General features: G+C 42.7%; 1 protein-coding gene across 13 annotated transcripts in view; it reads left to right on the forward strand.

Moving 5' to 3' along the window:
* The window catches only part of BBX (BBX high mobility group box domain containing), a 120677-nt gene that overhangs the window by 98661 nt on the left and 9042 nt on the right, over nt 1-12974 (forward strand). For all 13 annotated transcript variants that reach the window (XM_077927207.1, XM_077927202.1, XM_077927205.1 and 10 more), the window contains 5 exons: nt 1143-1202; nt 3841-3921; nt 6334-7252; nt 7962-8100; nt 11959-12107. In XM_077927207.1, coding sequence (XP_077783333.1) covers nt 1143-1202; nt 3841-3921; nt 6334-7252; nt 7962-8100; nt 11959-12107 — 1348 coding nt within the window. The remainder of the gene's footprint in view (nt 1-1142; nt 1203-3840; nt 3922-6333; nt 7253-7961; nt 8101-11958; nt 12108-12974) is intronic.

The following is a 12974-nucleotide window of genomic DNA, read 5'->3' on the forward strand; positions in this document are numbered from 1 at the left end:
TCTGCTATAAAGCAGTCCAGAGCCATATGGAAATGTAAGAGAATCCTTTTTGTGCCAAATGAATTATCTTTGGAGGTAGAACTAGAATCATTTCCCTCAGATTAGAGTGTTTGGAGAGAGCTCTGAGGACACTTCATTGATAGAAAAGATCTTGAACTTGTTCAGCAGAGTTATTCCCCCGAGTCAGCCCAAGCAGTACTTTGCAGAGTGACTCACATCTTTCTTTGCGAGAGAAGAGGCTGTGGTTTTCATCCTGAACATGGCAGGGTACTTGCTTTTAGATTATTCAAGAGAGGAGCGCACAAAATCCTTATTTCAGCTACTGGAACCCATGTGTCTTTTATTAGCGCAAAGCTATCATTCCCTCTGGACATCTTTGGCACATTTTGTATGCCAAAATTACCCTTTTTTCCTTCCTTTTACACCCCCCCCCCCAACTTTCAAATTTCCCACTGAGAAAAGTATTGCTGTACTTTGCACGCGGAAAGCAATCTGTTGCAGTAAAAATTGTACAGTGGCTGTAAACATGCAAAAAATCCAGCAGCACAACAGTCTTATGTTGCCCTGGGACCCAGAATGCCTGAGGATTCTTGGCAGTCGTCCCAGACAGCGTTTTTGTTCAGCCTGGGTGTTCTTCATATGTTTCCTTTCTCTTTATCCCTTTCACCGTAGGAGAGAATAATGTTAAGTCTTTGTGAAAGGAATGATACCATCAAGTGCATGTGTCATTCATAATGGACAACCTTTAGCCCAGGAATAAAAGTCCCCTGTCAGTCATGCATACTCCATTATACAGTATGACACTCTTCACTGTCATTTCCATATGTTTATCACCCCTTTGCTTACCCAGTGGCTGTGTTGTTTTCCAGTGAAAACAAATGATGTGGCTAATAGGAAAGGTGTCCTTTCTTCTTGTGCTCAACCATGAGACCAGTTAAAATAGCAGAATGATGTGCAGAGATGCCTTTGTATCCTGTGGAATCTCAGAATCCACAGCAACAACGCTACAGATTATTGTGTTGATACTGACAAACTGAAATGTCACAAATGGCAGCTGTCTGCTTGCCTGTCTGCCTCACCCATTGTTGAAAGAGACTTTCTCTGCATTTTGTTTTAAAAAAATCATATCCCTTTCTTCACAGTTGGCGAGTCCTGAACCTATAAAGCACTGTAGGAAGTCAGCACTCTTCCAGTTCGCTGAGGTAAGGCACCTTTTTTATGTGTGCAAAAAGAAAAGAAAAGGTATATTTTTATTAATAATATTTTGAATTTAATACGGACTGCAGAAGTTTGACACCAGAAGTATCTTTTAGCAAAAGGTGTTGGAAGAAGGAGCTGTGTAGATAAGCATGGGATTTCTGCAAAGATGTATTTCTTATAGCTTTTATGTTTTCATATACAAATGAAATTACAGGTGCAATTCAAAAAGAATTAAATGTGCTTGAGATGTGCTTTCCCATATGACAGATAAAGCTAGGTCTCCACATTTTCACAGCTTGTCAGTCTCATATTTTCTGTAATGTTTGAAAGGCGATAGCTGTACAGAAACTGCCACCTGAGCATTTCCTGCTTCTTGCTACACTTACATCTCCCCTTGAATGGGACAGAAAAGATTTGATTGACATTTTGTTGTAATTCAGGGAGCTGGTTTTTCTGCAACATGCGAAGTGGCTCTGTGGCCCATAGGTTCCAGCAAAACTTACAATTTTCTGTAGCTTGTCATTCAGTTTCCTAGAAACCAGACAGGGAAGATAGCATTGCTACTCCGAAGAGCCTACTTTAATGTGGCAGGCAGTCTGGAAAGTTTGTTTCCCATGTTGAAGTTGACTACAGTATTTGTTCACCTTATACTAAATGAACCATTAAAGAGCCAACTATCTGTTTGGTTATAAAGATGGGTCTGGGAGCCTTGGAAGCTGAGAAGTGAATGGGGGTGTTTAACATTTTCCCATCTGCTACTTTCCCCAACACCTAGGCCAGTTTTTGCTAGCCTGGTGCTCACCAGGTGTCTTGGACTACAACTCCCACCAGGGCTTTCTTGGGTGGGCATTGTTGCCCAACAGAGCACCAGACTGGTCAAGGTTGAAGTAAACTATCCAGAGGTATGTTTGCTATTTCGACTAAGCAAAATTGATGCAGCAGAAAAACAGCAAGCAAAGGAAAAACTATGCCGCCTTCACCACTATTACTCCTTTTAAATTACTACACATACAAACTTTGTACTGGAGAAGCAGTGATCAGGGTTCTTTGACTGATGCTTACTGCCAAATTAGTGTGCAAATTTTGTTGACTCTTTTGGTCTGCCTTCAGGCATTATATATAGGAGGAATGTGAGACTTCTATGTTTTACAAACCTTCATAAATTATTCTCTGATTTCCTGTAGAACAAAAACTCTTTGGAGTGGTTGCATACCGTATTTTTCGCCCTATAGGATGCACTTTTCCCCCTCCAAAAATGAAGGGGAAATCTGTGTGCGTCCTATGGGGCGAATACAGGCTTTCGCTGAAGCTTGGAGAGCAAGAGGGGTCGGTGCGCACCGACCCCTCTCGCTCTCCAGGCTTCAGGAAGCTATCAGCAAGCCTGGGGAGCCCACGGGAGTTCCCGCAGGGCTCCCTAGGCTGCAGATAGCAGCCTGGCGCGTGGGGCGCCCTGAAGCAGAGCGCGCCGGGCAGACATCCGCAGCCTGGGGAGTCCTGCGGGAGTTCCCGCAGGGCTCCCTAGGCTGCGGATAGCAGCCTGCTGCACGGAGCGTGCTGCTTCAGCGCGCCCCACGCTTCGGGCAGACATTGGCCAGCCCCACAAGCTCGGGGGACAGCGGGGAGGCGCAACGCCGCCATCCCGCTGTTCCCCGACCTGGTTTGGTTTCCCTGACCTGGTTTTGGGGGGGGGAAATAAAGGGAAATTTTTTCCCCTTTATTTCCCCCCAAAAAAACTAGGTGCGTACTATGGGACGGAGCGTCCTACGGGACGAAAAATACAGTATATTGTAGCATACAGAAATGTGTTTACGCAGATGTGAGTACAGGTATCTAGGAACCTTGACCAAATCATTTCAGAGACACATATATTTGTATGGTACATGTGCTGCATCTGTGTAACTTAATATCCAGATACAATGCTTGTATTCTCATGACATATCCAGAGTGACGTAACATGCATGAAGGGGAGAATCTACATGCATTCAGTTGAATGTTTGCATGGCATTCACATGTTTAGATAGGTGGCAGTGCTTGCTCTCATGATCCTATATGTGTTCATTCGGACTAGATTAGTTGCAAAAGCATGACTCTAGGTAACCAATGTGTTGCACAAGGGTATATATTCTTGCACAGCAAAACAGTTATTATTTTTTGGCAAGATACCTAGCTCCTTGTTACAAAACCACACTTGTAAATTAGCTCATTTCGCCACCAACCTTTCAAGTAAAATGGGAGGATCCAAACTACCATACAAAGGTAAAGATGGCCTGATTTACAACTGTGTAAACTGATACAGCTCTAGTGAGTTGAACATAGACGGTCAATGAAGATATATCTGTTTACACTAAAGGAAACACTTGTCCTGTAGTTTTACAGTCTCCTTAGTGATGGCCTAATTCATTAATGTTTACCCCAGGAACTGAATGCCACACTTGAAAGAATTACTCGGGTACTTTCTAGTATTAACATAATATTTCTTTATATAATTCTTCTCTGATTGGATCCCCAGCTCTTCCAATGGTGATTGTGGAATTTGAAATTTCCTTTGACATTTTGCATTGCGCTTGGAGGCACAACTTTTATCAGTGACATTGTGATATTATCTTCCCCCACCCCTTGCTTTCTTTGTTTCTACTTTAGATTTCATCAAGTACATCCCATTCAGGTCCTCCTGAATTAACAAAGCAGTGTGGGACATCGGCATTGTTTCAGTTGGCAGAGGTAGTATTAAAATCCTGTGGCTTAATTACTACTGAATGATGCTGGTTGCCAAGGTCTGGGAAGCGGAGCAGTAGTACAGTCATAATTAGCATTGTTGTTTATAGAACCGTAAATTACCATGTTGGTGCCAAGGAACAAGATTTACCTTGTCTAACCATTAGGCGCACTGTCTCCGTAGAGCCAAGGCGGCAAGTTAAGAACTGCTAGCTTCAAGGTGCAGTAGTGCACTGGGTAGTAGGCAACAGCCAATATGTGAAATATTCCTCTTAATTCTTTTGTTCTTGGTTTTAAAGAATGCTTTATATCTTCCGTGGAAAAGTTCACAAAATGAAAATTGCATGGTGAGAGAGTTGTGCTATTTCTTCCAGAGATGCAACATGCATTGTCCAGTAGAGGAGCCCATGACTCTCATGCAACTACAATCTGCATGTACCAAGTTAGTAGTCTCTATAGAAGCCAGTTCCCACCATTCCGTCATTCCCTAGAGAGAGAACTAAAAAATTAGAATATTTTGAAGAACAGGCTTTATTTTCAATGAGTGGGATCACTGTCCCCTGAGTAGGTCCATGCAATGTAAAATCCTCTCTACTGTACATGTTTTAGCCATATTCCAATCACAGATTTTGCTTCTATTTAAATAATGATAAATGAATACATATAGAGGTGGCTGTTTTCTTTGGTTAGACAAGGCAAATCTAAATTACACTTGGGTTTTATATTGAGCTGATACCAGCTGAAAGCAAAGACACTCTTTGTAAAATCCTCTTACATGTACAGTCTTTTTTCACTTGATCGCGATGAGCATGGCTTACATAGCACCCCTGCTTTCTAATTCAGAGGATGACACCATCAGGTTAAAAACTAACAAACGACAGTGCCACTATTCTCAAGTATTTCTTTTAACATCTTTAAGAAGTTATTTGCCACAGTTTAATATGAACATAAGGGTGCTCCAGCCCACTACAGTCGGTGGGTTAAGCACATTTAACTTTGTACAGGGACACTGTGTTTTAAAGTGCTTCGCTTTATTGTGCTTCACAGATATTGCTCCTTACAAGAATGTAGGTGCAGCTGCAGGCAGCCCCGCTCCCCACCACCACTGCGCCTCTTCTGGCCATGGGAGTGGAACTGGCTAGAGCCAGTTTTTCCCCTGCAGCCTCGGGTGGCTGGCTTAATAGACAATAGTATAGTTTAACATTACTTTTATATGCCACTAGGGGACGCGGGTGGCGCTGTGGGTTAAACCACAGAGCCTAGGACTTGCCGATCAGAAGGTCGGCAGTTCGAATCCCTGCGACGGGGTGAGCTCCCATTGTTCGGTCCCAGCTCCTGCCAACCTAGCAGTTTGAAAGCACAAAGTGCAAGTAGATAAATAGGTACCGCTCTGGTGGGAAGGTAAACGGCGTTTCCGTGCACTGCTCTGGTTCGCCAGAAGTGGCTTAGTCTTGCTGGCTACATGACCCTGAAGCTGTCTGTGGACAAACGCCTGCTCCCTCGGCCAATAAAGTGAGATGAGTGCCGCAACCCCAGAGTCGGTCACGACTCAACCTAATGGTCAGGGGTCCCTTTACCTTTACCTTTAGGAAACCAAAACATTTAGTGCCTGACTCATTCAGCCCTCTCAGGCTCTATTTATGAGGATCCAAGATCAAGGACTTCCCAGGTCCCTCTTGAACTCTAGCGAGGGGAATTTCCTCTTAGCCTCTTCTGTTTCTGAGTTGGAGGAAGGGAAACAGTCCAGAGAAGAGCCTCCCGTCCCCACACAAAACACATAAGAAACCTCCTCATTCCCTTCGTTCCAGGGGATGTCCCTCCACCTGCAGTTCCAAAAGCAAATTTCAGGATTCCTGGGTCTCCTCCTGATCCCAAGGCCACTGCAAATCAGGCAGAGGCTTCAACTAATATTGGGCTAAGAGGTGCCAATTCAAGGAGACCCGGATATGATGCCAGGAGCCTGCTGGTGGGAGGCCGTCTGCATCTGTTCACAGAGGAGTGTAAATGCTAATTATAGGACCCACGAATGCTGGACAATTTATTTAATAAGTTTATACACCACATTTTCTTCCAAAGAGCTTATGGTGGTGCTTCCCCCCCCCCCCCCCATTTTATCCTCACAGCAATCCTGGGAAGTAGGTTAGGCTGAGAGGCAGTGACTGGTCCAAGGTCACCCATTGAGTTTTATGGCTGAGTGGGGATTCAAACCCTGGTCTTCCATAGAGCTCAGTAATTGTGACGGTTATCACATTGTGCTATTAGGATGTGCTCCCCATTGTCTGGTAATCCTGCTGCAAGTATATAGGCTGTGTAATGTTGAACTGCCAAGAACAAGGGTGGTTTTTCTGGAACAAGTCACAAAGCTCTTACCCAGCATTGCACTAGAAACGTGAAATTAATGTTTTACCCTTGTTTTAGATGTGCCTTGCCTCAGAGGAAGTAAAAGTGAGGGAACCCGGGAAGGGAAAGCTAGAAGCATCCAGAATTATCAAAGCTTTGGAAGCACCAGAGGAGATCAAAGTTGAAGAACCAGAGAGGGTGAAAGTAAAAATCGAAAAATCTCATAAGGTGAAGGGCCAAGAGCATGAGAAGACAAAGATTGGAACGTCTGAGGAGGTGACAAGATGCAGTCACATTGCAGATCCTTCTTTGGACAGCATGACGTTAGTTGGACCTGACAGCACAATTGCAAAGGATTCTGTATGCCATTCCCAAGAACTGACAATGGCTGACATCAGCACCTTAGGATTAAGCAAGCCGGAAAAGCTAAAGAAGAAAAAGAAGAAGAAAAATAAGCCGGACCAGCAAGCACTTGAAAAATGTACCCCCAAGAAGGCTTGCAAAAAGAGGCAGTCTTCTGAGTCAGACATTGAAAGCGTCATTTATACTATTGAAGCGGTTGCAAAAGGGGACTGGGGGGCAGAGAGACTCACAGAAGTGCCCCGTAAGAAAGCCCGCCCTTCCTCAACGGCGAAGGGGAACATCTTGGAAACAAAGTTACCAAAGAAAAAAGTGAAGTCGAAAGAGAAAAGAGCTCTAAAGGAAAAATGTGTAGAGACCACCAAAGAATCAAAGCCTCCTGATTTTTTTGACGTTGCCGACCACAAGGAACTGCCATGCGAGGTACCCGAAATCATCAAATCGGAACCGCTCACCCCAACGGAAGAGGTGATGCCACAAAGCTTACCAGAGCAGGTCAAAACCGAGGACAGTGACTGTAACAAAAAGACAGAGACATGTGGCTCGAGGAAATCTGAGAGATCTTGTAAGGGTGCTCTGTACAAAACTCTGGTGTCAGAAGGGATGCTGACATCCCTGCGTGCCAACGTTGACAGAGGTACGTGGCTTTTAACCTGTCTATGTTTGGCATGTCTGATACAGGCAGTGACTGTTGCTGTGTTAGCATCTTGATCTGGAGTTTCTTCCAACAGCACAAGAAAGAACAGTGGCAAAAGCCTAGAGCAAGGGTAGGGAACCTCGGACCCAGAGGCCAAATGCAGCCCTGCTGCCAAGCTCTCAGGCCACACCCCCTCAGTAGCCATGCTCCCAACTTTCCCCAAGTGCCTTTGCATGGCTGAAACTGTGATAATGCCTCTTGCTTGCCAGGATGGGGGGGGGGGTGTTTGTGTATGGTGGTTGCAGAAACCCAATATTTACATAGCTGGAATGTAGCCTACTGTACAAAATAGGAGTCACGTCCATCGCCTTGGGCGCTTTTGTTGAAAATAGGAATTGATTTTAAAATCATTTTTAAAAGTGATGGATTAATTTGGTTGCTTAAATCCGATGTTTTTCCTTGACAGACTCAGCCTTAACAAGGTAAAGGTACTTTGAGATTCAGGATAATTAATTTAATCACACCACTTTCACAAATATATGAGGAGCTGCTTGGGAGTTGCAACGTTCAATAATAATTTTAAGTTGCAGGAGTTTTGCAGGTCCCAGTGTAGGTGCCCATCTGCCTGCCTGCCTGCCTGCTCAGCTTCCTTCTGTCTTTATGCCCTGGATTCCATAACAGGCTCTATGTTTCCTAATGTCTTTCCTAGGGAAACGAAGCTCAGGAAAAGGCGGCAGCTCTGATCATGAAGGATGCTGGAATGAAGAAAGCTGGGCATTTTCGCCTGGCGGGGCAAGTGGGAACAAAAAGCTTAAAAAACCTAAGCCAAAGGAAGAAATAGTTGTGGGGTAAGTGCTATAATGTGCAAGTGTGCCGTTTTGAGTATGCAAACTTTTTCAAGCTTGTTTTAAAGCAAGTAGAAATTGCCTCATTTTCATAGGTTGACTGTGCTTTGTGTCACTTTAGTAAAATATAGTCTTCTAACAAAAGGAATGCAACATTAAATCACCTATTCAAAGTTATTTTCCACTTTCCCCTATGGTTCTTGTTCACTATCAGTCTTGTGCTGGTATTTTGCCTTAGACAGAGTTTACCACCTATTTGGGGCTGCATTCCCTCGCATTCGAAAGCCACAGTCCCAGCACATAAGGCATCCCCTCACCAACCTCATTCCGTTGGCTGTGTCTCAGTTAGAAGGCTTGAAATCTCCAGAGTTGAATCACCTATTCAAACCCATTTTTATTTCCATGTTAGCCTTAAGCCATACTAGAAATACAGCACATGGACGATTGATATATGTAAAATGATTAACAGTATCTGTACAGATGTGTACAGTAGACTAGAAGTAGGTCAACCAAAATTGTCATTACAGCAATCGTGACAGCAGTTCACAAATGGGGGGACTCAACAAAAGCACCAATAGTGAATAAGCTCCCGTTCTTTGTTGACGTCTGCTTTTAAAGAGTCAATCCTTTGTCAGAGTGAAGAACTCTAGTCAAATCCAGATACTCCAAAATTGGATCTGATTTCATTCGTTCTGTGTAAGGTTGCAGATACCTTGCTCAAATAATAAAATTAAAATAAAAAATAAATTGGAAGGCTACATGTACACAGCTGCATACCATGGATAAACATTTACCTAGTAAAGCACACACACTTGGGTGAGGAATCCCTACAGGTTTAGAGTGTGTGTGTGTGTGGATTTATTATCAGATTGCTGGTATAGTCTTTACTCCTGCATGCTGGTGTAGCCAAATACATGTTTTCACCCACAAATTGCAGTTGTTGAATTGGAGCCAATTCACCATTTCTTTTGAGCCACTTTCCCATTTGAGACTTAGTCTAAAGCCATTGTTTGAATGATTCATAGCTACAGGGAAAACCAATAATACATTATGCTTAACTGATCTGATAAAACAGAGGTGTTCATCTTTATAACTTCTTAATGGAGCAGACTACTAGCTATACTCCATTGTGAGGCTGGGAGTTTTCATTTCTCAAACAAACAAGGAAGATTAACTTACTGGCAAGCAATATTTCCATTCCTATAATGCACCAGTGGGTAAGGGATTTTTGATTCTGCCTCACCGTAAAGTACTTGGATTGCTAGCATTAATTATCTTCTTTCTGTTGTTGAGAGGTAGGGAGAGATAATCTGTCTTCGCAAGTTGATTTTTTTTCTCCTATATGAAGAATCACATCCTATTTCTTTTTGCTAAAAAAAACTAGTCAACCCTTTTCTAATTTTCCCTGTATCATATTTTTTTATTTGCTAGGAATAATACCCAGATTCTTTGTCCCACAGTAATCTGCAAAAATATTCAATAACCTTTGTAATTCTATTGAATTCCATTAAATTAATGATGCATTGTCTGCACTCAATAAATACTGTAATGACATATTTTTCAAACATTGTGAACCTAAAATTTCTCACCCCCGTATATGAATTCAGATTGTCTTGTGGCACCCAATCTGTTTTTAAACAACCTTGTGGAACTTCTTGTTCCATTGTAAAGCTGTTAGATAATGTCTCTCCTAAACCAGACCTTATGGTGAAATATCTGTGTTGTTTAAAAATGTATACAGCCGTACATCGGAAGTCGAACAGAATCCGTTCCGGAAACCCGTTTGGCTTCCAAAACGTTCGGAAACCAAGGCGTGGCTTCCGATTGGCTGCAGGAAGCTCCTGCAGCCAATCAGAAGCCGCAGAACCAGTATCAGATGTTGGGGTTCCAAAGAAAGTTCTCAAACCGGAACACTCACTTCTGGGGTTGCAGCGTTCAGGAGCCAAAACGTTCGCATCACAAGGCGTTTGATTTCCGAGGTACAACTGTATTATGCTTTATCTAGTTCCTGTCAGTTTTCCCCACAATTGCCTTCTACTCCCTTTAAATCAAAAGTCATGTAAAGCTGCTCATTCTTTGGGTACATTTAGTAGCCCGATCCTGTGCATGATTACTTGGAAGCAAGAATGCTGTCCTTTACATACCTACTGAGAAGTAAGACCCATTGAGTTCAGTGGGACTTACTTCCAGGAGAATGGGTGTAGAATTGTAGCCCAACAGTGCAATTCATAATCCCAGGCAGGCAGCAATGGGATGGGATGGAGCAGCATAGCTACATCCGCAGCCTTGCCGCTCAACACCAGGGTGGTGGATAGACAAAATGCTGCTCTGCATCTGAAGGCAGCCCTGTTTAGGGAAGTTTTCAGTGTTTAATGCTGTATTATGTTTTTGATATTTAGTTGGGAGCTGCCCAGAGTGGCTGGGGAAACCCAGCCAGATGGGCGGGGTATAAATAAATAAATTATTATTATTAAGGGACGCGGGTGGCGCTGTGGGTAAAACCTCACTGCCTAGGACTTGCTGATCGTAAGGTCGGCGGTTCGAATCCCCACGGCGGGGTGAGCTCCCGTCGTTCGGTCCCAGCTCCTGCCCACCTAGGAGTTCGAAAGCACCCCTAAGTGCAAGTAGATAAATAGGTACCACTTTATAGCGGGAAGGTAAACGGCATTTCCGTGTGCGGCACTGGTGCTGGCTCGCCAGAGCAGCTTCGTCACGCTGGCCACGTGACCCGGAAGTGTCTTCGGACGCCGCCAGCTCCCAGCCTCTTGAGTGAGATGAGCGTGCAACCCTAGAGTCGGTCACTACTGGACCGTACGGGCAGGGGTACCTTTACCTACTATTATTACCTGTCTGGAATCACGTAACAGCAGTGGGGCCAGCTCAGGATCCATTCCATGCCACATTCTATTCAAATCCCACCAGCAGTACTTCTGCCCACTCATGATTTAGTTGGGCAGAATGGGGAGCTCAGTGCTGGAAGAGTGACACTGGCATGGCTGTTTTGGGCTGTGCAGAGGGAAGCCTCCGCCCAATCCACACACACGAAACCCATGGGGGATCAGGGTTTTGGATGGCAACCTAAGTCCCATTTCTGGTATATGACTTCCTCCCAGGTACTCCTCCCATCTTTTTTCACACTGTATAGTGATTTCTTTAAAATTGTTTAAAACACAATCCCCCTAAATACAGTGGGATACATACTTCCAAGTCAGTATGTATATGTATAGGATTGTTCTGCACTATATTGTAAAACAAAGTAATGATCCACGCAAGAACAGCGTCATAAAAGCTTTACTGCTCTTTACTGTTGTACAGTTTTACTGAATAAAAGTGACTTACTGGTTTATGTTGTTATACAGGCTTCACAGCAAATGATTAAGTAATTTTCCATTTTAATAGTATTATTTTAATATATAGTAATATGATTTTTCATTTCCCCAAAGATTACCTGGCAGTTTTCCTTAATAATATTGTTCCTTTATGACCATATCCATGTTTCAGTTTGCCTCACAGCTGATTGCAATTTATTAACAAAATGCAATAAATTCTAAAAATAAAATAATAATCTATGAATATTTGAGGAAATTCCAGTAAATCAAATCAAAATTCCAAATGAAACCACCTTTTACCTGGAAGTAAGTGCCATTGACTCGGTGGGACTTACTTCTGAAAAGATTGAGATATTAGCCCTAGCGTGGCAGACTCTTGAAATTGTAGGCACAATTGCATGTGGAAAGCTGTTTGTTTTTTTTAAAAAAAGTATTTCCACATGATCTGACCTGTGGCTCCATCTTGTTGATTTGGTCTTGCTGATCAAAAAAAGAGTAACAACAACAATTTTTTTCGCCTTCCATTTTCTAGCTTAGCAAAGCTGGAGGAAGAATTTGAGAAAAAATTCAACAGCCTCCCTCAATACAGTCCTGTCACATTTGACCGGAAAAGTGCATCTGTTCCAAGAAAGAAGAAGAAGCTTGGTAGCTGCTCAACAGACCAACAGAAATCTAACAAAGGTGAGAGGCTTCTGGATAATCCATTCCCAGTTATTAGCAGTCACCCTGCTAGGCCAGAAGCTCTTACAGTCTCACTTCACTTAATGTATGCATGTTTGAGCAAAGATACATATTTTATTTGATCATGTCAGAACTTTCACACATTCTGCTCATTGCTTTTCCATTGATGCCTGGTTCTATGTGGGAAGAGGATAGGCAAGTTATACCTCAGGAAAGAAGGCCTACTGTTTTATTTAAAAATACTTCAGTTTTGCCTGCTTACTATTTTAACTGCATAAACTTCTAAGAATAGTTTGCTTTTTTAAAAAAATATTTATTTTTACAGCTTTTCAAAACTTCTTTCTTTTCTGTTCTAGGTTGAGAAAATAGTAAGATTAGCCTTGGGCATATTTGGTAGTCTTGAACAAGCTTTTTAATCTCTCATCCTGAGACATTGTTTGTGAAATATAAACAGAAACATGCCCTATTGCACATGGATGATAAGAGGAGTAACAAAATAAAAGTATAACTTGTTTGTGCATTTGAAATGTAAATACTTTATTTCGAGAGAGGGAGATTGGTCACAATCTTCCAGTGATTGAATACCACCAAAATCAGTGAAACTACAGGTTGCTTCCATGCTAAGTTGTGCTGTTATTGCTTTTCTGCCAATCAGCTAGAAATGGCGCCTAATATTCCATTATATTAACCATAGGCTTCTATAATATTTACTCAGAAATAACTTTAATTCAGCAAAGGTTTCCTGTATATTTCATTAAAGGTTTCCTCTTGTGGGGAAGAAACCTGTAATTAAACACCACCACCCCGGTGGGGTCAGGATTAATTAACAGTTATTGTAGTCACACACACAAATCAACATATATACCC

This window comes from Podarcis muralis, chromosome 4, assembly GCF_964188315.1.
Source record: "Podarcis muralis chromosome 4, rPodMur119.hap1.1, whole genome shotgun sequence".
Taxonomy (NCBI): domain Eukaryota; kingdom Metazoa; phylum Chordata; class Lepidosauria; order Squamata; family Lacertidae; genus Podarcis; species Podarcis muralis.